The 27,392-nt window shown below is 45.5% G+C and overlaps 1 protein-coding gene and 1 non-coding gene across 16 annotated transcripts in view; both read right to left on the bottom strand.

The window, feature by feature from the left end:
* TENM2 (teneurin transmembrane protein 2) overlaps positions 1 to 27,392 on the bottom strand; it is a 3,817,113-nt gene that overhangs the window by 27,229 nt on the left and 3,762,492 nt on the right. For 12 of the 15 annotated variants that reach the window (XM_074390353.1, XM_074390351.1, XM_074390352.1 and 9 more), the window contains 7 exons: positions 27,073 to 27,322; positions 19,888 to 19,908; positions 16,088 to 16,320; positions 14,363 to 14,517; positions 12,280 to 13,154; positions 6,256 to 6,431; positions 4,418 to 4,653 (listed from right to left, as the gene is read on the bottom strand). In XM_074390353.1, the coding sequence (XP_074246454.1) occupies positions 4,418 to 4,653; positions 6,256 to 6,431; positions 12,280 to 13,154; positions 14,363 to 14,517; positions 16,088 to 16,320; positions 19,888 to 19,908; positions 27,073 to 27,322 (1,946 nt within the window). The remainder of the gene's footprint in view (positions 1 to 4,417; positions 4,654 to 6,255; positions 6,432 to 12,279; positions 13,155 to 14,362; positions 14,518 to 16,087; positions 16,321 to 19,887; positions 19,909 to 27,072; positions 27,323 to 27,392) is intronic. The other 3 variants (XM_010346673.3, XM_074390356.1, XM_039460509.2) reach the window with 1 other exon arrangement.
* LOC120360445 (U4atac minor spliceosomal RNA) lies at positions 8,330 to 8,455 on the bottom strand. The gene has a single exon (XR_005576942.1). It is a non-coding gene; the product is annotated as a U4atac minor spliceosomal RNA (small nuclear RNA).

Genomic DNA, 27,392 nt, shown 5'->3' on the forward strand with positions numbered 1-27,392 from the left:
GTCCATTACAAAGCTTTTGGTGAAAGGAGGTGGTCCTGGTCTATCCATATGCAATCATCTTCCATTTCCCCAGCCTGTAAGGAAGAGCCACTGCCATTTTCCTCTGCTAAGAGGTGCCTCCGTCCCGAGGACTGTGGGAAGAAAGAGTACCTGGGTGAGTTGGAATTTCATGAGGCACTGTTCTATCGTGAAGGCTCCACTAAGATTTTTGGTCTTCTCTAAATTCCAGGAATGTTCAGAGCCTTGGGCCCTCACACCCCTCAGCTGACCAGGCTCCCAAGAGCTTGCCAGTCCCGGGGAAGGTCAGGCCATTTGCTTCATGCATGATACCCACACATTCTCCCCAAATTCCCTGCTCTCTACAGAGGGAGCAGTGATTACACGGTGCTGGTTAAATGGCTGCATTTCAAAGTTCATTCAGTTTCTTCCCCATTCCAAGAGGCAGGGCTGGGACCAGCAGAATCTCACATCTCGAGCTTGGGTTTCAGTTCCCAGCCACTCTCTTCACACAGCTCACAGAGCGTGGACGTCCACCCAGCCTTCCTGGCCTACATGATCACGGGGAGAGCCTGTCAAAAGGTCGGCGTGACACAGCAGCCCTGCTAGTCACCCAAACCTCATGTGCTAGCCATCTCTCAAATCTCTCTCCCCAGCTTCTTTCTTTCCTTGCTGCTGATGATTTAGGTTCTTGTTTGGACTAACACAGCACTCTCCTTTCTGTCCCTCTCCTGTCTCTTCCGCTTCTCACCTATCTTCTTCTATACCCTAGGAAGTCAGAGAGGTCTTTCTGTTTTTCTGAGACAGGGTCTTGCTCTGTTGCTGGGCTGGAGTACACGGCTTGATCATAACTCACTGCAGCCTCAAACTCCTTTGGCCTCCCAGGTAGCTGAGACTACAGGTGTGGCGCTCCCATAACAGGGTCTCCCTATGTTGTGCAGGCTGGTCTCCAATTCCTGAGCTCAAGGGATCCTCCTGCCTCAGCCTTCCAAAGTGCCAGGATTACAGGCATGAGCTACTGTGCCTGGCCACGCCTGGCTATTTAATTTTTTTATTTTTTATTTTTATTTTTTAGAAACAGGGTTTTGCTTTGTTGCCTAGGCTGGCCTTCAACTCCTAGACTAAAAGAATCCTCCCACTTTAGCCTCCCAAAGTGTTGGGATTACAGACGTGAGCTACTGCGCCTGCCTGGAGAGAGCTTTCTAAGGCTACACACAGCCCAGCACATCACTCTGCTAATGAAGTCCAGGTAGGACCCCCATTGCCCTCAGGATAAATGTCAGCCTGCCATCACGCTCCCTTCCATGTGCAGTCTCTGGCTACGTCTTCTTGTTCTGCCCCACGACTGTCTGCCACACTGAATTAGGTTTCCGAAATGCCACTCCCTTTTTGGCCTCTTGGCCTTTCCATAGGCAACGCTCTCTGTCCCATCACCTCTTTTCCATCTCTCTGCCTGGCTGATTCTTACTACTCTTCAGAACTGATTCCAGCTTCTCTGTGAAGCCCTTGCTGATCCCTTGTCAAGCGGGAGACTCGACCAGTCTGCTGCGTGCTCACCAAGTCTCTGTTCATCACCTTCATAGGCACTCAGAAAAGACAACATTTTCCAGGCTTCCCTATCGTTCAGTTGAGGTCCCCTGACAGTGTTCTCACCAGGGTTGGAGGAAGTGAGGCCTGCCGTGTCCAGGCCTGCTCATTAAGCCCTCGTGAATCACCCAAGCTCTCCTCCCTTGCTGCGGCTACTGCACAGGCCCTGGGCTTGAGACGGCAGGATCTCAAGACAGAGCAACTGGAGCAAGTCCTCGTTAAGAAGAGCCACCTGACACATTTGGACTGCAATGTGTTAAGCCCATGAGATTTCAGGGTTGATTTTTTACCTGGCTGTGGCCTATCCTCTTCCAGCTGATACAATTAAGTATCCCTTTCCTTGTGCTTTGGGCCTGTATTATAGCTTAAATCACACTACTAATATTGTCGTCTCCATGAGACTGCCAGCTACGTGGTGGCACTCAGTTTTCTTTATCTCTCTCCAGTCTACTCATTCCATGGTACCGAACGTAGCGTTGGCACCTAGTAAACATCTTTTGAATAAATGAGGACTTTCATGCCCCCATTTGACAGTGGAGCAGGGATGAAAAGACACAGCAAGACTAAGACAGAAAGATAAGAGCCCATATTGCCATTGGCCAAGACAGCCTGCCTGCCTTATGGGGGCCAATGGGTAACTTTGGCTTAGCGGCTGCAAATTCCCTGCCATGGGTCTCGTGAAATATTTGATGAAATGGCCACTCCCATGTTCCCTTCATCCACATCACACTCAACCTTTCCCTTACACCTTCTTCCAATTGCTCTCCTGCAATTTCCAGAAGTTGCTTTTATTTCATTCACTAAACAGTTTATGAACTGAATTAAAATAAATGAGATGCAAATAAATTCCAGGCTTTCTCCCTCATTTTCAAATTACATTTTCAGTCCACTCAACCTGTTATAATCTCATAGTGATTTTCATTTAAGAGAGCTAAATGGATATGTGATTGTTGTTACAGGAACTAACACCAGACAATTAAATGTTGAGGTGTTGATAGATAAAGCTGTGTTTTGATTTGCATAAACACGATGCCAGCAAATCTAACCCTGGCAGAAATTCAGTTATAAGACTTGCGTGCCTAACTTGGGCTAATTACCGCAAGTACCATTATTAAGATTTTTAATATTCGGAGTTGGGATTATAGCCACTTTATTTTAGGGCCATATTTATCTTTATTTTGAAAACTTAGTCAAAATGCATAACTGATTTATCAGAGAAAAGGCATGATTACTACTTATAATCAACTTCTACAGTGCAGCATATCAAAAATCAATTACACGGCCCTGAAATCCAGTCATTAAGGATTTAGCTACTAATCTCATTCCATTTTTGTCTTTAGAAAGATACTGTAGTTTGCAACTTTGCAGATATCAGCAGAGGAAGAAAAACATGGGAGACTGCTGATCTCCTAATATGGAGACTTGAACTTCAGCCAGACAAAGGTGGAATCTTAATATGGAGGGGGCTGGCTCTGCAGGGAGGCCACCGGGGCTGGCTGGATTTCAATCCAGTTACACAGCAAAAGTTACGACCCAAGCTTTGCCAATACTCAGGCTTCTACTCTCAGGGACTTCCAGGCATTTGATAAACTCCTTGTTCCATTGTTTACTGACTGCCTAGTGCTTGTCTTGTTTTCATTTATTTTTCTTTATCAGGTTACTTATCTGCCCCTCTCTTTCCCATCTCCCCCCACCCTGAAGGTAAGGTGCAGGAAGTTAGGGGCTTTGCTTTATATGCCATTAGGTGCATAGCACAGTGCCTGGCTCATAGTAGGTGCTCAGTAAATATGTGCTGAATTTGATAAAGATTGGGATACCCAGTATTCATTCCCCTTCCCCAGAAAAGGGTTTAGCATGATGGTAGGAACTGTTCCCTCTCGGTGACAGATAAGTGACTGGAGCAGAATCCACATCTGCTGAGATGACCTGGATGATCATGGATAAACAGGAAGCTATGTGACACACTGACAAGTGAGCCAGACAGAAAGAGAGACCTGGGGTCAAGTCCTGGCATCGCCCTTTCTAGCCATTGCCTCCTTGGACAGGTAATATAGTTTCCCTGAGTCTGTGTTTTCTTATCTGAAAAATGGAGTTAGTAATAATTATCTTCATGGGACTATTGAAAAAGTTACAATAAGATAACACAAGCAAAGCATTTAACATAGGATTTACATCACTGTAATCCTCAATAAATGTGATACATTCTTTAAAAAAGATGTCACGTGGGGCAAGTCACCTGTACTGGGAAAACTAGGGTTGGCTAAAACTCCCCACTGAGGTTTATTGTTACTTCCTCTTGGGAAATCTTCCCTGAACCTCTCAGGTGGAGTGACATCTCTGGGATCCCATCACACCCTGCATGTACCTCGGTTTTTTTCACTTAACCTGTGATTATCCTGTGTCTGCATCTTTTATCACACATGCAATTCCTTGAGTGCAAAGAAGATACTTTAAAATTTTTGTTCTTCCAGTACTTAGCAAATTACCCGGCACATAGTAGGCACAAACACCAATTCACTGGGTGAGTTGACCAGACAGTGAAATTTGAGAAAGAAGACGGCAAGGGTGAAAAGAGACCAAAGCTGTCTCTAGTTACAGCGTAATGTAAGTCCCCAGAGCAGGAAATGGCTGCTGTTTTCAGTCCTAGGAAATGAACGTTTTCCCCAAGGGATGAGTCCCAAAGGGAGATGGCGTCTACCTTCGAAGCGAAGTTTGCCTTTTCCAGCGAATAAAAAGAGTATTAGAGGCTTTGAAGCTGGGAAACTTTCTCAGCTCTGAGGAAAGGGTGTATCCCCTCCCACGCTGTGGTAACAGATTGGGTGGAACCACTTACCCGGAGCTTCCTGCCAAAGATGGTGACTTTGCCTTTAATCTGCTCCTTTCTCAGGCGCCACTCAATGGAGTTTAAGCCATTCTCCATAGGCAGGGAGATGTTGCAACGCCCAATGGTGGGGGTGATGGTGCCTGCCAGGACGTGGGGCTCGCTGTGAAAGCTGACACCCATCCCATTAGCATACATCACCCTTAGGGTACCATTATTACAGAGTTGGTAGCTGTTCCGCACTTGATCTGGAAAAATGTAAGTGGGGGTGGGGATAGGGAAATAAATTATCCACTCTGTTAGTCAGAAGAGAATAGAACCCTTATTTTTTTTTAACGGGTTTCCATGGTACTTTGCAGCCATCAGTCTAAGGCTGCCTTCAATTAGCACATATACCATGTGAAGGTAAGTAGCAGAGATACTACTGATCCATGTAAGAAAAACATAATACGTGGCACTCCAGAAATAATTATACCATGATGTTTCTTGTACTCACTGAAGACTATTGATAGCACATTTAAACACTTAAAGATGTCTATTGCCTACACAATTTGTGTCAATCAAATTCCCAAACCTTAATATATATATATTTTAGCTTATACAAAAAAAGAAAACATGAAAGACAAATGACTTAAATTTTTTCCCCCTTTTGCCTGCTATCTAAACCCAGTGTTGCTGGTCTAGCCACAGGTCAGATCCACTGCAAATCAAAGCCCAGGATTTTCTAATAAAATCAAGAGAAGAATCAACCTTCCCCATCCTCATGCTTTAACTGCTGACTGTGCCTGATACCACCTTCACTCAAGAGAACTCTGAAGAGACTCACATACATGAGGGAGATGGAGCCAGTGGGTGCTGATAATGTGTTTATCTTCCCCAATGGAAGCTACACGAGTCAATCAGACTTCTGACCTTTTCCTTTATCGAAAAGTTACAGGAAGGAAATGTGAGTCAGAGACTCCTTTTACAGATACACTGCTTCCTGGCTGTCTGGACAAAGGAGTGGCCTGGGCTGGCCTCTGGGATGTCAGCTTTTGGGGCAGTGAGCAAGTGTGTACCTGTCGCTCCTGTGGCTCCAGCCATCACACAGGACAGAATCTACATCATTAATCATTTGGCAGAGCAGAAATAGAGTCATTGAAACAGGCTCTGCTGTGGGATAATAGTCCAGAAATGTCACCATTTATCTACTGAGAGGACACTTTTATCCTCTAACAACAGGCTAGCCCACTGACATTATATCTTAATTAAAAGAAAAATTAATAGGCATAATTCATTTTCTGGCCAGCCCCAGTGCTTGCCCTGGACTGCAAAACATGTCTAATAGCAACAATAAACACAGGGTGGTCAGAGACCTTTGAGATCCCAGTCTTGAAGAGAGATTGTTAAAGAGCTCCAGTCCCAGGGCAACCAACTCTTCAAACAAATGCTTAAAAGAGAGAATCAGGATGGAACAAGAAAATAGGAAATCTAGTGGCGGGCCAAGAGAATAAACGGCCTTTGAGAAGATAATTATGCGTACTGGGTTGGTGGGGAGAGGTGGTGGTGGAAGGGTAAGAAGTAGGGAGTGAGTATGTGGGGAGGAAAATGACATTTTCAGGTAACTACGTAGACAGTTCAAATATCTAGACATTGGTTGAGTGTAGATGACATTCTGCTGTATCTGATTAAGTCATTTTCGATAAGATTGACTTCTTATAAGGTTAGTTTGCGGTGGACACTTGAATAAAATGGAAAGCTGAGGGGTATGCTGGGTCCCTGGAAGTCCTCCCAGGCTCACATGCTGGGCTTGGCTGGGCTCTGGGTCTGTGGGTGAGTTTGGGGGTAGGATGGCATGGGCGGAGGCTCACCTTGTACCACTGTGTAGGAGGCCTCAACTGAAGAGAGGTTGGTGATGACTGTGACATCATCGTCACGATTGGAGTTCTCAATGTCAATGGTAATAGATTTCTCCATTTCCCGGTGCAGACTGGTCACCACTCCCGTGGGGCGCGTCACGTTAGTCAGGCGGCCTTCATGGTCATAGCTGGGGGGAGAGAAACACTGGTTGGCAGCAGTCACTGGGGCTGAAAGTGTTCCCAAGACTCATAGGGCCAGAGAAAGAGAGAGCTGGGAAGGTGGGTTGGCTGGGTGGTACATCTCACTGAGGCCCCTGGTCACAGTCAAAACCCCATTGTGCCCTGAGAAACCCACTGATATAACTGACTTCAGCTCGTGGTAAACATTTCACCTGGTCTCAGGCTTCCTCCAGTTACAGTGTACAGAGAACAGCCACCTGTGGGCCTCTCTTGCTTTTATTTATTTATTTATTTATTTTTTGAGACAGAGTCTCGCTCTGTCCCAGGCTGGAGTGCAGTGGCACGATCTCTGCTCACTGCAACCTCCGCCTCCAGGGTTCAAGTGATTCTCCTGCCTGTCCCAGCCTCCTGAGTAGCTGGGATAACAGGCACACACCACCACGCCTGGCTAATTTTTGTATTTTTAGTAGAGATGAGATTTTGCTATATTGGCCTAACCTCAGGTGATACGCCCGCCTTGACCTCCCAAAGTGATGGGATTACAGGTGTGAGCCTTGCACCTGGTCCTCTCTTGCTTTTTAATTCATGTGTTCTACAAAGCCACCAAATTAATATTCCCAAAATATCAATTTCACCGCATCAGTTCTCTACTAAACAAACACCACTCTTCCCATTGGTTGCTCAATCAAATAAAAATCAGGCATTTGAGACCATCCATGCCCTGATTCTTCTACTGGGGTCCAATGTTGTCTCACTTGTCACCTCCTAGGCCTCTGGACCGTCAGCTTGTGCCAAATGCCACCTGCACATGCTGGCTCAGCATAGAAAGCCTGGCTGCATGGAATCTGATCTTAGGTCCCTCAATCACCAATGGCTCCACTTCCCAAGCAGTCTTCTAAGACAGTTTCCCAGTGACTCCCTGACCATCAGTTGTCCTCAGTACCCAAGTCTAGGGACACTAGTGATCATGCCGTACTGCCTGCAAACGGCCTGACACTGGGGCCTCTTTCTTTATGTATATGTGTCAACTTTCCTCTTTTCTCACGCTGTGGTGTTTTCTCTCCCTTCAGCAAGACGCCTTGTAGTTGGGACAGCCTTTCCCCACCTTGGAAGACCCACTGTACTCTGAGAGCCGGGCCCTTCTCACACCTGGGAAAGGAAAGCAGGCTCATTCCAAGGTCTGCATGTAGAGACCTTTGAGCTCTCCCAGATGAGTCTCGTTACTGGAGGAGGAAGGGGAGGAAGAAGGCGGAGCAATGAAGACATTTGCTTGGAGGGTAAAAAAGAAAGATGAGTGGCTGGACCCCTGGGGATTACTCCCTTTGGACTGTGGGGAGGGAAAAAGCTGGCAGGTTCTGAGGGATGGAAACTAAAGCTTGTGCAGCACGTAGGGATATGGGGGTCCTCGGAGGAAGGTCCCTGTGGGGAGAGCCTGTGAGCAGTGGAAAGGAGCGCTGTGGCCTGTTTGACGTTGTAGCTTAGGGCTTAGGATTACAACATCAAAGACAGAGCGCACTTAGGAAGTGTTTTTGGAGTGAAGAAGCGCAGATCTGGCTCAGGATTTTGGGGATCTGAGTGATTTTGCTTCTGGGAAGAACTGGAAACAGCAAGCTCCGCAGAAGTTTGAAAGCTGAGCGTGCAATCACATTAAGCTGGACACCGGGCTAGGTCAAGGTGCTGGGGGAGAGAGGATGGAGATCCTGAAGCAGGAATCACTGTGCACTTAGGATCCACCCCTATCACTTGCCCAGGGCCCCAGGCAGGGGTGGCGCAGACCATGTCTTCCCTGGAAAGCCCTGGTGTTGTAAAGAGGGGTGGGGACTCAGGTCTGCTAAATCAACAGGGCTCCTCTGTGCTTTTTTTTTTTTTTTTTTTTTTTTTTTTTTTTTTTTAAGCGGTTGTTCATTTTTCCAAAAATTGCACCAAGGTAAAGCAAAGCTCTGGTTGACGCAGGTGTATTGTTTAGCCGTTAGCAGTACTGCCATCACTATGTGCTCATTGGACAGTAGCACAACCCCAAGAAAAGGGTGGTTCCGTCTGTGCTTTCTTATCTGGAATTAAGGTAATTTTTACCTTTCTTACCTGTCCAGGCAGGGGGACAAAGGTGCTATTTACAATAGTGACAACTTAGAACCACCTAGATGTTCCTTGATGGCAGATTCGTGAAATAACTGATGATCTAGCCGTAAAGTAGAAACCTACGAAGCTGTCAAGACTGACAACATGGGTTTCTGTTTATCGGCATGGACAAATCTACCCATGTTGAGTGGAAGAGTGGAATACAAAATACATTCCCCTGACAGTAGCTTTTTTTTTTCAGGGAGGCGTAAAAAATGTCAGTATCTATAGGTAGAAGAAATTCTCTGAAAATATAGACATTTAAATGTTAATGGTGGTTTTGCTGTATGGAATTTTGACTAATCTTTATTTTCTTCTTTGCATTTTCCCATCATTTAGAAATTACTTGTAATTGGCTGGGCATCGTGGCTCATGCCTGTAATCCTGGCACTTGGGAGGCTGAGGCTGGCAGATCATGAGGTCAAGAGATTGAGACCATCCTGGCCAACATGGTGAAATCCTGTCTCTACTAAAAATACAAAAATTAGCTGGGTATGGTGGCGCATGCCTGTTGTCCCGGCTACTTGGGAGGCTGAGGCAGGAGAATCGCTTGAATCTGGGAGGTAGAGGTTGCAGTGAGCTGAGATCGCGCCACTGCACTCTAGCCTGGGCAACAGAGCAAGACTCTGCCTCATAAAAAACAAATTACTTGTAATCAATACTTTCATGTTTAATAAGCAGAAACAAAAAGTATTTAAAAATCAGAAAATAAAGCAATTCTAAGTATTTGGGTATGGGGTGTCTAGTGCGGTACTCAGTAACAGACAGTTCCTCCTCCTGCTGACAAGTACGTTCTCGGGATGAGGGCAAGGATTTTAATTCCAATGCACTGTAGTTTGGAGTCACAATGCACAGGCTGATGAGCTTCCTTCTGAGAGAAGTGGTAGGAACTGAAGTTTCTACTTTCGGGAACAGAGCTTTAGGGTAGGGACTAGAATCTCATGGGCCAAAGGGAGAAAAACAGATTTTCTTTAACTTTTAAGAAGATTCCGCTGCCTCCAGCTCTACTTTACTTCCCCCAAGGAGCATCTTCAGATGTAGGACTTTTTGCAAATAACTCTGCATGTAGGAGCGGGGCACTGAGTTCCAGCAATGGAATCTCAATGCCAACCCAATGGAACTGGCCCAGCCTTGGCTGGAGTGAGGCTGGAGGCTGCCTTTGAATTATTTAGTCAATACATATTCATCAAGAGCCTATGATGTCCCAAACACAGTTCAAGGCACTGAAGATATGGCTGGGAAGAAAACGGGGCAAAATTCTTGCAATCATGCTGGCTGAAGAGGGCAAAACTAAACCAAGATAGGAAAGAGAGAGTATGTCAGATGGCGAGTAATAGGTACTAAGGACTAAAATAAAGAAGGGCGAGAGTGGAGAGAGAATAGGGAGTAGAGGGTGTAATTTTAAGTGCGGTACTGTTCTTTTCAGGAATACAAGCTGATCTTCCCTAGTCTGGGAACTTAGCAGGCATGGTAGGGTTTCCAAAGGGCATTCCCATATCAGCCCGATTTCTGCCCAGCTCTCCACTTCCCAGGACAAAGAAGAGAGAGAAAGGCAACTTTTAAAGGAGCCCATTCCAGCCTTCATGAATTACATGCCAGCTTATTCTGTAAAATAACTCTTGAACCCCCCTCCATGGGAAGTCAGCTTCCATCGTTTCATTTGACCTGACATTTGCTCTTTCCCCAGTTGCTGGACTGGGAGAAGGAGTTGAACATGTCTAAAGAGGCTCTTTATCATTTCTGTCTTCTGGAGGGCCTGCCTTTAAGGGTGATGTGTTTTTCTGCCCCTCCAAGCCCCAAGTTTGCTAAGGCAGACTCCGCTCCTGCAGGGGACGGGAGACCAGCAGGCAGCACTGGGAGGTGGGAAGAGAGCAGGTGAAATGCAAAGTGAGGTGTTAAAAAGACCGAATGTGGTCAGGTGCAGTGGCTCACACCTGTAATCCCAGCACGTTCGGAGGCCAAGGTGGGTGGATCATCTGAGGTCAGGAGTGTGGTTTTCTTCGTCACATTTTCTCTGAAGTGTTGGCTAAGGCTATGCAGTGTTGGTCTTGACTGCACTGCCCTGACAGTAGGTTAAGTTGTGTCTGATTTTTAAGTTGGTTGTGTGTCTGCCAGTTGGCTGGTCATGTGCCAAAAGTACCATAAAACAAAAGGAACTCAGCATCTTTTCAGGTAGAAAAGAAAACCTTACGCATTTGAACCCCACAATGGAGAATTTGTGATCATTAGATTTATCTACATTATGAAAAAAGGAGCAACTTATCAAGTTAAGATAAAAAAATCATTCAGTTTCAATGTACCTTCTGAACATTTGCAAGCACATTTATAAATTGTGCCTATGTTTTCATTAAACTAGGGACACTTTCTGGAAAATCCTTTCCCTTTTAGAGTTCAGATCTGTGGATGCACCTGAATCCAAGCTTCTTTATGACAGTCTCTAAGCCAGGCCCAGTTCAGGCTGGCCTCCCTGAGAGGGAAGTTTTTTCCCCTTTCGGGAGAGCCAACAAATTATTTCTGAAATGCATTCGGTCTTTGGGTAGAACTGTCAGAAAGGAAGATGCAAATCCAGGAGGGGTTTGGGTGAGTGCATAGCTTCAACCTAACTCGGTGTGGGAGCCAAGGACGGCACTCAGATGGTACCCTCAAGGGCAGAATCACTGGCTGGTGAAGTTTGATCCAAACCCCAGGGTCCTAAAGGGCATTAAGATGCTTCAGAAGTCTGAGAAAGAGTTGCCCAAAGAAGAGTCAGAACTAGGGAAAGCAATTTTTCTGTAATGCAGCAAATATCCAGCAGGTGGCAAGAGCTTCCTTTTACATTCTCCCAAGTCCACTGGCACACAAACAGGAAGTGAACCTTGCTGGATTTAGGAATGATCAACAATGAGGTTTTCTGTTCTCCCTCCTGTCCCCTTTCTTTCTCTGTGCCAACCCTCCCTAACTTACTACATTCTCAGCTAGCAGCAGCATCCAGACAGAGAGCAAGCAAGGACTCCAACTACTTAGGGGTTAACACACTCTTTCATCAGCCAGGAGAGCCAGATATTTATAAATTCTGCTCCGGTCTCAGCCAGCCATTGGGAGAACTATGCCTAGTAAATTCCTTCGGCCAGCATCCCACCGGCTACTACCTACAGCAGCAGGCACTTTGACCAAGAACTGCCTGCAGGAGCTAGGAAAGACAGCTTTTTGCAAAACAAGCGGCAGGACTATTAACTATGAGATAATCGTTAGGGGAAATATGACCAGCTCTAGCATCTCTTAATATACCTAGCGCTTTATCCGTATTGATCTGCTTCTGCTAAAGAGGGAAGTCAGAGTTTATCTACCTGTCGGTGCAAGTGTGTTGCTGGACATATTGGCAAATTACGGGAGCCCCACTGGGATCTTGCCTTTTAGGTTCTAATTTCTGCACCCATGGCAAACATGAATAATCAGCAGAGTTAATCAACACTTTATCTCCCAGGTGCTCCGCGTGTCCAACATCCTGAAATCTGAACAGCAGGCAGGCAACAGGAATTCCCAACTCTACTAGGGAGGATGCTCAATAGCAGAGACCTAATAGAGCGAGTCATTTAAGAGTCTGGGAGAGGGGACATGAATATCTGGAGGCCATAAGAAATCATTAAAGTTAGGAAGACAACGTGAAAAAGCAATTGAAAAAGCGACATGAATGGCCAGCACTGATGCCAGCTAGGGCAAGGGAAGGGCTCTTCAGAGATGCTTTACCAACCCACTTACTCATAGAAAGTCGTCCATCCTGTTTCATCGCTCTTGGTGGCCAGGAGCCCAGTGTTCCCATCATAGGTCATGAGGCCAAGCTCTAGGCTCTGTGTGGACACGACTTTGAGGCCTCCATTAGTGCCCACGGTGAGGGTGATGATCTGGTTGTCAGGCATGAGCAGATGACGGGGCATGCCACTGCTGTCCCGACGGATCTTCAGGGAATTCCCATTATTGTCAATCAATTCAGTGACATCATTGTCAGCGCTATATGTGAAATTGTACAAGTACTCCCCTGTCACCAGGCTCACAGTGTATTGGTGGATGCCATCAGCGTTGAAGACGTATAACTCCTGCTCCCCGGGGGATGCAGCCTCATACTGGTTGAAGGCATTAAGAATGGGCTTGTTCTTGCTGACCGCCCTGATCCGAATATTTCCAAGGTCTGCGATATAGATGGTACCATCTGGAGCTACAGCTAAGGATGATGGGGAATTCAAGATGGCGTCAGTCGCATAGGCATCATCTCCTGAATAGCAGTTGCAATTGACATCGTTTTTGCAGTCACAGTCCGAGGCTGCCCCGGCTAAGAGGCAGATCTCCCCGTTGGTTGTTACCTGGCGTAGACGGTTAATCTTCTTCTCATCTGTCTCAGTGATGTAAAGGACCCCAGTGTGAGAAATGGCAATGGCACTGGCTGACTCCAGGGCAGAGTGAATGGCCAGTTTGCTGAGTGAGTAGTCAATGCCCGGAACCTGGCAGTGCATGGGGCGTCCCGCAATGATGCTGACTTGGTGGTTCTCGGTGATTCGAAGGATGACGTTGTTCTCTAGAACATACAAGGAGTTATCCATGGGATTGACAGCAAGGTCTGTTGGCCACTCCAGACGAACCTGTGGATGATGTGATATCAGGTTAAAGAACGGTCTTTAATACGTCCAGTGTTTAACTGTAGGACACTTACTGGTTTTATGTATCTAGGAAAAAGGACAGCTTTTTAATAACACACTGTATTAGAAATGCTTTTCACTGAACAACTCCTCATTGCCCATGCTGAGTGGGTGTGATGGAGAAGAAGAGACAATGAAATACATATTTTCTACGATGTCACCTGCCATGGCCAGAACAGGCCATCAGCTCTACCTGTGATGCTGCTTCTCAGCTCCAGACAGTTGGATCAGCATCAGAGCTGTCCTATATGGTTGCACGGGTAGTTCACTGCCCAAGAGACCATGCCATCCAGCCCATACTGTGCTCTCCAAGCGGACGCCTATGGAAGCTATGCTCATTTAGAGGCGGCACCTGTATCTAATTCACAAAAAGGAGCCATGTGGCTTGGAAGGTGGCTGTTATCCAAGAGCAGCCGAAGTGCAGGCTCGCCGGCAAACTACAACTGGAGTGTTCGCTTTAAAAAACAAACGGAACCAGACACATCTTTCCTCTGTGGAATTCGAAATAAAAATCTCAGTAGCAAGTTGTCAGTCTGTTGTGGAACTTGAGCTGAAATTTATGAGGTTGGCCAAGGGTTGAAAAGGCCATTATAGAAAGGCTGAATGTACATTCCAGGCTGTCTGAGAACAAATGTTGTACATGTGAGTGAGCCTCTGTTCTCCGCCTCTGTAAGAGCCCAGACTAAACACACGCTTTGGGTGATATCGCAGAGGGCTCTTCTCTAGTTACTACTGCACAAAGTAAAGGTTTATATACTGAGGATGCAATCCTTTCAGATTAACAGGGAAGTTCTGATTGACATATAACACCGTACAGTTCATTCTCCACCTGCAATAATGATGGAGAAGAGAGGTAATCACACAGCAACTTCTACCCTGTGATCTGCCATGGCTGGAGTGTGTCACCGGCTTCACTCTTCTCAACAGATTTTCCCTCTCTCTTACTCTCTCTCTCTCTCTCTCATACCTATCTGACATTTTCTATCCCATCTTGCTGTTTAGCTTATCTTGGGCTTTCTCTAAGCAACGCTGTGATCTGTATCCTTATCTCCCCCTCCTATTCCACTTCCAACCCAAACGGGAAGCAGGTAAGAACCTCAGGCCATGAGGCAGGTGTTGCTTAGTGAAGAGAAATTAAGAGAGAGTCCCACCTGGGCTACATCCATGCTGGAATCACAGCTCAGCGGCCGGACAGCAGTGAGGTCATTGGAGCCCAGCAGGGTGGAGATGATTCCGTTCTGGTCAACCTTCCGGATCATGGTGGCGTCAACAAAGTACATGAGCCCATTCTTGTCTACTGCAATACCTGAGCAAGACAAGCAGCGTGGATTTATCTCCTGGAAAGGGATAGGATTGTGGGGTGGAGGTGGGAGATGAGTTGTCTTGCTGAGCCCTCTCTGCTTAGACCAGAGACCTTACTGGAATTGATTAGTACCCTCAGAGCAGTGGCTCTCGGCCTTCTAAGGCAAGATCCTTTCTCATGAGCACTGTGCTGGGATTTGTATAGCCTAGGGTGCTGGCTAAATCACCACCCTCTTCCCTGCAACTGAAGAAAACATGCTCCTTGGACTGCAAATGAACCAAGGCTGCAAATGAATGAAGCAGGAAATAACCTTGCATCTGCTCTCTTTAGGAAAGAAGTTATTTCCGAAGTTCATTACCCTAAACATTATTAGTAGTAAGTTACTTGAATATACTTCACAACTGATTGCAGCGGTGAGGTTGAGAAACGATGATTCTTGTAGTCACAAACTCCCAATTCAAGGGATATGCTTCAGGAAGTATTCCCAGTTAAGCTGGACTCCAATCAGCACTTCAGTGCCCCAGGGGACACTGGGCCCTAGCATTTCCCTGTTGCAGCAGGGCTGGTAAGACACAGATATGGCTTCTATTTATTTAGTGTCTTTGCCCCAGTGCCCAAGTACACGGCTTTGCCTTCTTAATCCATGCTGCCCTGCTGCTTTCACAGTAGCTAAAAATGCTAACAGGAATCGGACTTTCAGATGATTGCTCCTTTATGTTAAGTATTTTTAGTCCTTTTCAAATAGAGACCTATGAGTTCCCAGAACTCCTCTATCCTGGACCCCTGGAAATTATACCCATTCTTAATTACTACCATTTATTGGGCATTTACAGCATGCGAGGCACTGCATTTTAGACTTCATACACATTGCTGTCTACCATGAAAGTCTGGGCGTGGCCAGAGGCCCCTCACTGGGCTTTTTTCTGCCTCCAGCCCATACAGCTGGCACTCTGGCCCTGGAGCCAGCATTTCCCCTGACGCTTTGTGACTGGCAGCAGTAGAAATCTCCAGGCACAATCCCCTTCACTTTCCATTTGGAGCATATGTGCATGATCAAGTTTACTTCAAATACATAAATATGGTTTTCTTTCTAAACACCCATCCACACACCAAAGCAATCTATCTGAGTTAAATGATTATAGGGAAAGCTATGTTTTGGATTGTTGGGCTTACTGCAGTTATGCGATTTTTTTTTTTTTTTTTTTTTTTTTGAGACAGAGTCTCACTCTTTTTCCCCAGGCTGGAGTGCAGTGGCTTGATCTCAGCTCACTGCAACTTCCATCTCCTAGGTTCAAGCAATTCTCCTGCCTCAGCCTCCTGAGTACCTGGAATTACAGGTGCATTCTACCATGCCTGGCTAATTTTTTGTATTTTTAGTAGAGATGGGGTTTCACCAGGCTGGCCAAGCTGGTCTTGAACTCCAGACCTTGTGATTCACCCGCCTTGGCCTCCCCAAGTGCTGGTATTACAGACGTGAGCCACTGCACCCGGCCCTTCAGTTCTGATAAGAAGAAAGCCAAGCTTGTGGCAAAGCTTTATCTGGGATAGGGGACTCTTCTTTGATGGCCTTTACCTCTTGGGCTCATCAGGGTTGCATCTATGGCCTTCCCTCCGTCCCCACAGCGGGCTTCATCAAAGGGTAAACACTGCTCTCCAGTCCCTGCCACGACTTCCGAATTCCCAGCCAGGTCTTTGGCTCCACTCAGAGACTTGACGCGGTAGATTCTCCGGCTGTTGGTGTCGGACACGTAGAGTGAGCCGGACACGGGGTCCACTGCCAAATAGTACTTGTGTGCCGGGTTGTTGCTTTAGTAGGAGAAGCACAAAGAGAAATGAGGAGGGGGTTATGGAGCTGGCCTCCTGGATCAAAGAAATGACAACATCCTAGCACGACGCTTACCTCCTCTAGTGTCTTTCCACTTTAGTGAACTGGAAAGAATCTAACATCAAGCTTGGTGTTCTAACACGTCATGGTTCTTAGCTACTACTAATTGGAATTAGGCTCCTCATGCTATCAGAGAGTTCATTTCCCACCATGCTAAACAACTGTTGCTTCATGTAGCCAGTAAGAGAGCTCCCACTCTGATCCTGGTTTTGTTTTTTTATTTTTACTATTTTTTTTTTTTTTTGAGACGGAGTCTCACACTGTTGCCAAGCTGGATGGAGTCCAGTGGCGCAATCTTAGCTCACTATAACCTCCGCCTCCCAGGTTCAAACGATTCTCCTGCCTCAGCCTCCCAAGCAGCTGTGATTACAGGTGCCCACCACCATGCCCAGCTAATTTTTTGTATTTTTAGTAGAGACAGGTTTCACTATGTTGGCCAGGCTGGTCTCGAACTCTTGACCTCGTGATTGGCCTGCGTGAGCTGTTGCACCCGGCACGATCCTGTTTCTGTAAGCAGGATAGTTATTCAAGACCAACTACAGTCCATGTGTGTGCCAGACTCCTTAATTTCCCCTTAAGGGCTTAGTGTATTCTCAAATAGGATAGAGGAACACTTCCATGTGACAATGTTCTCATTTTAACGCATGCCTCCAGGGCACTAGAGCATGAATACTAGGGCACCCTGGAGTTTTCCTAACTTTATCACGAGAAGCACCCTAGAACTGTCCCCAGTCTCCAGGCTCAGAGCTTCTTTATTATTCTTCAGTGTGAATATGACTAAAGTTGGCATTTAGGGTAAAGAAATGTGGGTATCTTGCTGATACTGTGCTGGAATCTGAAATACTGAGAGAGGATATATGTTTTTCAAATCTGGGTAGCAGTGAGGTCACAGGCATGAGTCAGGGTCTGCCAGGGCCCTAGGCCACACTCAGGGATTAATAGTTTTGAGTATATGTGAAGTGTATTAGGAAGCCGTGAACCACCGAGGCCTGGGCTGCTTCCTCTGCCATGTGTCTAGTTGCCCTTTGTGAGGCTAACTAACAGAGTCAGACTTGTAGAAGTGGCTCAGGACTAAAACACAGGAAACTCTAAACCAATTCTGACCCAGATGGTGGTGACTCTGGGTAAGTCATTTCGCTGTGTCAGATCTCAGCTTTTTGGCGGGGGGGTGCGCAGGGGGATTAAACAAATCATACTGGATACTGCTAATGTTCCTTCTGGCTCAAAACCCTGCAGTTCTCTCCTTTGCAGTGTCTGTAACTGGTTGGTGGTTGGGACCAGAATAGGTGCTTATGTTATTCCTATACTGGTTATTACAATCACCACTTCTGGGATGCAAGCAGTAATTGCCTCTCTGCCTCAGTGTGGTAGACTAGGTTTTGAAATGAGTAGAGGCCCATTTTTACCCCCTACTATTTTAGTTTTCTTAGAGACGGGGTCTCACTGGAGTGCAGTGGTATAATTCTAGCTCACTGCAGCCTGAAATTCCTGGGCTCAAGTGGTTCTTCCGCCTCAGCCTCATGAGTAGCTGAAACTACAGGTGCATGCCACCATGCCTGGCTAATCAAAACTTTTTTTTTTTTTTTTTGTAGAGGTGAGGTCTCACTATGTTCCCCAGGCTGATCTCAAACTCCTGGCCTCAAGAGATCCTCCTGCCTTGGCTTCCCTAAGTGCTGGGATTATAGGTATAAAGCACGCAACCAGCCTTTTCCTGTTACTTTTCAATCGTACTTTGGGGTGATGGGAGAACAGGGGCTGGGAGAGGCGGAGGGAAGGTGAGAGAGATGACAGTGTGGGATGCATTTGTCCTGTTGACATTAGCTAGTAAATAACTAATTGAAACACCACCATTTGGGTTCTTCTCTGATTTAAGAAGAAAAAAAAAAAGAACTAGGAAGCTATTTTTATCCGTGTTGAGTTGAGACCATCTTTCATTCCAGCTTCTCTTCAGGTTGCTATTAAGACATATCACTGACCTAGAAGTCAAAGTTTTTCTGAAATTCCAGCCCAGATAACTAAAGCGGAGACTGCTTGGATTCCATTCATTTCCTTTCCCCTTTTCTTCTTCGTTTTTGGCTATTAAGTCATTAGAGACCATCCATATATGCAAAACAAATTAGGGCGGAAAGGGAAAAATTCATGCCATTTTTTAATTAGATGCCGTACTCTGTTACTGAACGAACAGTAGCTGGCATGATCAACAGAAGGATCGAGGCATTGCACATCTGTGCCTATCTATGAGAGAAAGAATTAATTTCGGACTTTCTAGGGAGCCTGATTCGAGGAGGCTTTTCAAAAGCTCTGGCGGAAGAGCAGGCAGTGGAGAGTGTGAGGTCAGTTCTTGCTTGGGGAGACCCTTCTTCCTCAAGGTCTCACACCTATTTCCACCAAGATGCTTGCAGAGAAACTCAGGTCAGAGGGACAGCTATGCCTCCACACCTGTGGCTGTGGCAAAGATCAAATGAGGCTGGTGAATTTCCTGGAAAAGTGTCCTTCCAGGGCATTGCTACTTATTTTTAAAATTTGGCTCAAATCGGGTGCCTATGACTGACCAATTTTGGGGTGCTTGAGAAGAAGGCAGAGGACTTTTTCAAGGCATGGCTTTCTACTGAGTGTTACGATCGTGTGCAATTTGACTCGACTTTGTCTATTTTTGACCTAATATCATGAAGGAGAGCTGTCCATGTTTCATTTCAAAAAGTGAGCAGAAGCATTCTGTTGAGTAGTGGTACAGATCGCTTTGTTTTTTTCTCTTCTTCTGAATAAAAATAAGGCCGCTTTTCTTTAAGAAAGCTCAGGCTACTTCGATTTCAGTGCAGTTCATGTGTGAATGCACGTGTATGTATTTTACACTTTATCCATGACTCGTACCAGTATGGTTTCAAATGATAACCTTGGATCACTGTAATGACCAAGGCAGTTTTGACAAAGAATACTTAGTCTCTGCCCTTCATACTATTCCAAAGTGATTTTACTTCATGAAAATTCTCAATGCATCTGACTGTTGGACTCATTCTGACTAGCAGATTGGCAATTAACTTTTTTTTTTTTAAGATGACCATATATCCAGGGGAAAAAATCATTAATGAGTTGAAAATGAGTTTTTAACCCGTTTCCAGTTCATTAAAGCTTTTGTGAACCCAGTCCAGCATTTACAAAAGCCAGGAGTTTGCCTCAACTGTTTAGCTCAATTATGGACTGCACTGAGCAGTCGGGATAAAAGTTCGCTGAGGGTTCATTATCTTGCACTTGAATCTCCCGGAAATTCTAATTACTGTCAGCTTATTTGGTCGCTTTTTGACTGCATTTCATAATCGCTAAAGCTTATCATATCCACAACACACAATTAGCACATAAAAAAGTTACTATATTTGGTACATAAAAATATACAACATTACACAAGAAGCACAAAAAAAAAAAAAAAAAAGCAAACACAAGGAAGCAAACGAACCATATCAAATTATATGGGAAAGAGTTCTTCATCTTACCTATGTTTAAACTCTTTATTTCTTTATAGAAAGAAAACAGAAAGGAAAAAAGAACAAACAGTTAGCAGAAGAATTGATGATAAAGCAAACAACATTTTTGTTTCTTGTAACAAGGGTCCCAAAAAAGGCAGTTTTTTTCCTTTTTTCCCCTGTAACTGACAACTCCTGGCTCAATAGCTTGAGAAGTGCCCCTCATTTTGGACTCCTCCCAGACATTGGACAATCTGGACAAGAAAGCTTGAATTCTCTCATCAGCAATGTGCCTGTCACAAGACACAGGTGGCAACAGGTGAAATAGGCCTTCTGATGAAGGAAGGGATGGCAAACAGGTTGTATCTTGGGTGCCAACATCTGTTGACCACTAATGGCTACTGGGAGTGTAATGGTAGAAGGATTTTGGAGCCACATTTAATATCAGTTATAAAGAGTACCATGACTCACTTGTAATGTCCGCACTGAGTGTGGGAGGGAGGATGGTGGCACCTGTACCACCTATTTGCCATTGGTACATTTCAGGGTAGAATGAGTACCACCCAAGAGTGAGACCCTGCTCACAGCCTACGGCAGTGGGGCAAAGGCTGTTGAACCCTGACAGTCTGAACCATTTCCTCTCCCTGCTTCATGCCACCTTCACTGTCCCCTTTTCACTTGGGGTGGGACCCCAAATATGCATTCTTTCTAAAAGGTAACGTCCAGTATTGCAATAATGTCCATTTATAGGAAACAGCATCCTCATGGAATGGGAGTCAAAGACTCCAGTTATCATTTCTTATCAGAGAACTAGTAACAATTTTGTTGTTGTTTTAAGAGAAGAAATACATTGAATTTCAACAGGAAACTGGCTCAAAGTTAATGTGCCAGAGATGAGGAGACCCTAGGGTCTCAAGTAAAGAGAACGACTCCCATTCTTGAGGCTTCTAGGTCAAGGTGGAAGAAACCCCTGACCCCTCTTTCCCTTTCAGTTGAGGAGGGGGGCTTCAGGGAAGGGGCAAAGAGAATTTAATGCCCTGATTTCTGCTCAGGTGAGCTCAGTCGTCTGCCAGGGGCCATCATTAGTGGTGGGTTTGCACAGGGATTACATTTTTATATTTTATTCCAATGTGTTAGTTTTTGCAAAAAAAAAAAAAAGTTAATTAAATGATGCTGATAACTCCTGAGCTCTGACTGACATAGCGCAATTTAAGATTCATTCTGCAAAGCCTGGTGTGTCAGGGTGGCAGCCGGGAATTCTCGTGTCTATTTTATATTGCTTAATGAAAGTGAAATGTTATCTGCCACCAGTGGTAGTCATATTTGGCTCTTAATTATTGCAATATCAATTTCACTTTTTAAAGTCAAGATTTTGTAAAAATACTGGATGGGATTTGGGTCTGCAGACCTGACCTACTTCTTTCCTAAGAACATCTGCTTTCAGTTGATTAATAGAAGATCTATGTTGGGGGAAGGAGAAGGGCAGAGGTGAAGGCTCAAGTCGTTGGAGAGTGTAGAGCCTGAATGATCATATGAATACGAGCTTTGGAGAAAGGCTGAGGTCACTGCTATTCCAGTCCAGGATCACAGCAGGCCGGGTGCTTAGCAGGCAACAAACCAGAATAACACATCACTGAGTCAGTCTATGCAGCTGGGTACAGGTGTCCTACTTACAAGGGACAGGCCTAGGCTTTGTGTGCATGGTCTTAATACCACAGACTCCTTAGGTGAGCCCTTCGAGGAAAAAGCGGTGTTTCAGATTGAAGAATTGAGACGGATTAGCTCTTCTTCACACTGCAGAGTCTCAATGACGTCTCTGTGAAGCCTTCAGGGTCTCTTGTGGCATTCTCAGCCTGTCTCCCAGAGCTGCCATCATGCTGTCTGGTGAGTTTTGTTTTTGTGTGCCTGTCCCCCTCACTTCTTTGTGAATAGGACATGACTCACTCATCTCTGAATTGCAGATACTTAGTAGAAAACCCAGGAGAGAGTTAGGGCTGGAAAAATGGGTTCTTGAGTGAAGGAAGTGAGGAATGAGGCCACTTCCCTTAGTGCTGGGCAGACCCTCCCTTGGACTAACTCCAATCTCTCACGTTCTGCTCAGAATTACAAAGTTACAATCAGTGGAGACTGTTGTATTTTCTCATTCCAGCTCTCTCTGTGCCACATTTTCCCCTCGAGGAGGGTGAACTTGGAGTAGCCACAGGGTTGTTTTGTTGTTGTTCTAACTAAAGAGAAGTTGACTCGGGGTAAATTTGGTTTAGTTTCAGGAGGATGAGCTCATGTAGCTTGTAGCCCCTTTGGCACCCACTTAAATGGTTGCTAGCCATTCTTGAATAGGAATGTCTTTCAGGAATGCTCCTGCCCTACCATGTTGATTTGTCTAGCATTACTGCAGAGAGTAAAAGGCCCCATGTAGCATTCATATTTCACTAATGCAAAGACATCAATGACAAACTGGTTAATGAGCATCAATTCAAAGACTACTTAGATTATTCACTCCACAGGAAAACTTGAAATGCCTAGAGATATTACAAAGGAAACTTGATAAAGATTTCCTCAAATTTTATAACTCTAATGATTTACACATCACCAATAATCATGAACACAAAAGAAAGTCTTCTAATTCATCAATAATCTGAAACAAATTTTGATTAGCTCTATTAGAGGAAAGACCGAAAATCCCTGTTCTTTCTATAGATAATGAAATCACAAAATAACTGATATTAAAAGATGATCAAAGATATGCAGCCAAAAAGTATAGAAAAACATGTATCATGGAAGTGTTACAGGAGTTAATTAATCAAAAATATTAGGTTCTTTGCCTAGATTTTGTGATGTTTGTGATATAATTGGCTTTTCTAAACTTTGCAATTTTTTTGATTTCTTTTCTCCTCCTAAATATACCATTTCATTTCTCATTTCATATTTACAATTTTCTTATTTTCTTCTTAGAGAGAGCCTCTGAAATTGTATTAGTGTTAGGCTTCATGACATCTAGGTTCGACCTTTGGTAAAAAGACTCTGAAAATAGTGCCAAGCAGTCTCCAACATTTTTACTTTTATTCTGGATTGAGTACTTCATGACTTTTCTTTGCTGACCCCCTTTTTCATAGCCTCACCACACAGGAAAAGCATTTCTGTTCTTTGAATGGAAGCACAGAGTCCTCCCTAACAGTCTACCTTGTCATCAAGCAGGGTCTGTCCTGGCTGAAATGCTCAGACAGAACTTGTCCTTCGTGATGCTTCCTTCCAACGTCTGCCGGCTCTGCCCACCTTCCCAGGCTCCCACGTTCCCTGCCCCCATCTCCCCCTCCCCCGCTGCCCCAGTACTAACATATCTGGGTCGGACGTTTCCCTTCTCGGAAGCTCTTCCCTAATGAATGATGCCCTTGACTCCGTGCTGAAAGCACCATCAGAATGTCAGCATGGAGAAGTGGTTTTGTTGGAAAAAAGCATGTTTATCTTATAATATTATTTTATGTTTAAAACATAAAAAATGAGAATTTCAAAAATTCTGGAAGGTGTGGGATTCTTACGTTTATTAAAAGGAACCAAGTTAAGAAAAGGTAGAGAGATACTGTCCCATCCTGTATAATTTACTGCCTTATACTGAGGTTGAATTCCTAAGATGTTCTCAAACTGGGGAGGGAGGAAAGATGTTTCTATGAGAGAAATTCCCTCTACGATGTTAGTGACTGACAAATTTACTCTGTTCCAGAGGGCTCAGGTCTTCCAAAGACCACTTCGAAAGGGCGGTGGGAAATGGACTAGTAAAAGGTGGGATTATCAGGCTTTTATGGGAAAGGAGCAGAGAGAACGCCTAAATGTCCGCCTAATCAAGAGTACACAGGTGATAACCATTTCACCTAAGAGAAGGCTCTTTGCAGCTTCAGAAGTTATTTAAGTGTATAGAACTCGTCCCTGCATGTTTTGGAGAGACAAAGGAAGGAGGAAGGGGAAACGATACTGAGAGAACCATGGAAACATTTCAATAGGATCCCAATTCAGAGGCTCAGCTCTGGGGTGGGTAAGCAAGATAGGGATGGGCACCGACTCCCGAAATTGAATCATTCAGCTGCCAACTCACAATGGAGAAAAGATATAAGCAAGACAGGTCTCTTCCTCCCCCTCCTTGCCTCTGCTGCTTGCTGTTTTGAAGCGAGGGGATTGACAGCCCTTTGTTTTCAGGTATGTAGTGGGAAGAAAAGAAGAATCAAACCAGTGTTCTTGTAAAAGCTTAACTTCTAATCGGCTCTGGGTACCTGGCTGATGAAAGTAAGAGCAAGTCTAAAGGCAGTTAAAAAAAAAAATCACACAGCTGTCGAGGGAAACTGGGAGCCATATTCCCCCTCAAGCTGTCCTAATGTCCACGTGGGCATGGCATGACTGCTCTGATCGGGCCCTTAGCTTGTACCACTGACCTTGCGGCCTCTACCACTGGAGAGATGTGGAATCAGGGACCAACTCCAACAGGAGGGAGGAGACGGGTCTGTGTTTTCTTTCATTTAGCAATGGATTTTGAGTACCCAGTGTGGACCAGGACCTCCTTTAGGCATTAAGGGACAAAGATGACCAGGGGTCTGCCCTGCAGAAGTTCACTGCTCAGACTCTAAAGACTTACGGACAACATGGCATTCAGTGCTGTCCACCCTAATGAAAGATCAGAGAGTGAAGCAACTCAGAGGTGGCTGAGAATGACTTCTGGTGGGAAGATCAGGGTACGTGGAAGAGGGGGCCCTCACGCTGAGCCTTGCAGGTGGACGTGATGTGGTAGATTAAATAGGGAAGGTATTTTAAGCAGAGCAAGCAGCGTGAGTGAAGGTTTGGAGGTGGGACGGTACCAGGTGAGAGCTGATTGGCCTCTGAGCAGGAAGAACAGTGACAAAGGAGGAAGGGCCTGATGTGGAAGATTACAAAGGCCAGATGAAATACTCCACTCTTTTTTTCCTGGAGGCAATGGCAAAGTGCAGTGCTACCCCCACCCTGCCCCGTCTCCTCCCAGGGCTCTCCGTTGCCCTTAGCGTGCCTGAGAAAGGGAGGCTTTCCTAGGATTAAGATAACAAGCTAACTAACAAACCATCTTGGGAAGGGAATCTGTATGGACGGGAAAGTCTAGGAAAAGTGATTTGTCTGATGGGCAGTTTGGGAGCATGAGGGGTACCTGGCCTTTTCCCACCTGTACCCTTCTTGCTCTCATTGTTCACCCTCTGGTTACCACGGCCCTCGCCCAACCCAGGCCTCGCCTCTGGATCTCCATGATGGTTGACCTTTGACCCTTCAGCTCAGCTTGAACGGCACTGACTTCCCCAGGTGCCACCTTTCCTGCCTGCGTGGGTGTTTTCTGAGCCTGTGTTTCATCCCCTTCTGTACCTCAGAGCCCAGCACATGCCTGGCTCGCCTCCATGCTTAATACATGCCCACTGGATCACTGAGGCTGCAACCTCCTCGGGGCAAAGCTCTTGTTTTTTTTTTTTTTTCTCTTTGTATGCCTCTCAGTGCCTGGCACATTCTCGGCTCCCAAGAATGTTCAGCAGCAGTTGCTGGGGGCAGGTCACTGATATCTCTCCCAGCCGGGGCCTCAGAGACTCTCAAATGCAAGGGGAACCTGCAGCTCCTTCTAGGAGAGAGGCTGAGGCTGCTTCAGAAGAAGCCACCATCCACTCAGTTGGCAGGCCCAATCCCAGGCAGGCCCTTGATTAGCTTCTCTCTTTGTTCCTTACACCTGATCCAACAGCAAATCATATCAGATTTTCCTCAAACGTATATCCTAATTAGAGCCCTCCCCTCTCTTCTGCTACCATCCTGGTTCAGATCACCATCGCCCCAATCCTGGACGGACAATCGCTGCAGCCTCCCAAAGGGTTTTCCGGTCTCCACTCCCAGGGTGCTACAGTCTACTCTACACACAATAGCCAGTCACCTTTAAAAAATGCCAATCAGATCACATTAATTTCACTCCATGTCCTACTTCAGCCTTCATTGCTTGTTCATGGCTATACGACGTACACCTGTCTAAGTGGTTAATGAGACTATGAGGCACTGGTCCCCTACCCATTCTCTGAACTTCTCTGAGGTACCCTTCCCTGAGCTCACCACCCTCCAGCCACGGTGGGCTTCTATCAGTCCTTAAATAAGCCAGGCTATTGGCTAGAATTAGGGCTTTTGAACAACTTCTCTCTGCCTGAGTGCTTTTCCCCAGATCTTCTCACTGCTGACGTCTATCACTCAGGTCCCAGCCAAACGTCACTTAGTACGAGAGGTTTCTTCAACTAATTCATCTTACATAACCTTCTCATCTACGTGCCCTCCCTGGCCCCAGTCCTGTTTCCTACTCTGTTATATTTCCCCTAAAGCAATTAAGGACATTGGAAATTATTAATATTATTATTTATTTTTTTTTTGCAATAATTTAAGTGAGAGGAAATTATTTTGTATTTGTCCACATGATTTTGTCTGTGGCTCCTCATCAGACCACCAACACAATGACAGGTACTTTGTTCGACCCTACTTTTTTTTGTTTTTCTAGCCAGAAAACTCCTGGCACATGGTATGTATTCACCAAATATTTGTTGAATGAAATTTTCGCCCTTTCTTATAGATCTTATTTCTTGCTGTAATTTCAGATCTCCTCTGAATTGAGGCTCTGAAATCAACTTTCCAGGCAAGAGCATGTCGAAGAGCTTTTAGGGGCCAGTTTTTTTTCCCAGCACAGAGGGGTATGGCCTTCACACTTAGTAGCAAGCAATGGGCAGGAGGAATCTACCTAGGCTGGCCAGAAATTACACAGCAAAGCCTACACATAAAGGAAGTGCTATCCTAGTGAATGTGCAAAGATCCAGAGAATTTATAGAGGTCTAGCAGATAGAGGTGCTCGATACAACTTTGTGAATTAGCAGATGAACATTAGTGGGTCTGAAACTATGAGTGTGTCTACAGAGCTTCTTAAAAATTAAAGATGCCTTGGTTTTTCTCCAGTCTGGAGACTAAAAATCTTGTTTGTAAGTCAGGTTTTGACTAGTGTATCAAACCTGTGTATGGTGTTCCATAGATACACAAACCATTTTCCCACCTCCTTATTTGACTCTGGGCCTAGGTTTTGGATCACAAGGACTATATCTTCTCTGGAGAACCCCCATTGCTGCCCCAGTTACCCAATCAAACTCAGGAGTCTTGGGGACAAGAGAGCAACAGAAAGTTGCCTGTGTGGCCATTTACCGTAACTCCAAGATGCTGGTTACATTTCGAGAGGGAAAGATGCGTCGGATGTAATTGAAGTCACCCACATAAAGGCTCCCATCGATTCCAACAGCCAGAGCCACTGGGGCCAGCAGCTTGTTGCCTTCGGCAAGGCCGTTGCAGCTGGGACAGGAAATGCTGCGGCGGCGACCATTGCCCATGATGCTGGTGATGATGGCAGGCTGCTGGGTCAGGAACTGGTTTTCCCCAGTGCCCTTGTGTAGGATTCCTGCCAGAGATGGAGAATGGGAGGGGGTTATTGAAGCCCTTTGGGGAAGACATGCGTATTGGCCAACTGG

The sequence above is a fragment of the Saimiri boliviensis genome, chromosome 20 (assembly GCF_048565385.1).
Source record: "Saimiri boliviensis isolate mSaiBol1 chromosome 20, mSaiBol1.pri, whole genome shotgun sequence".
Lineage (NCBI taxonomy): Eukaryota > Metazoa > Chordata > Mammalia > Primates > Cebidae > Saimiri > Saimiri boliviensis.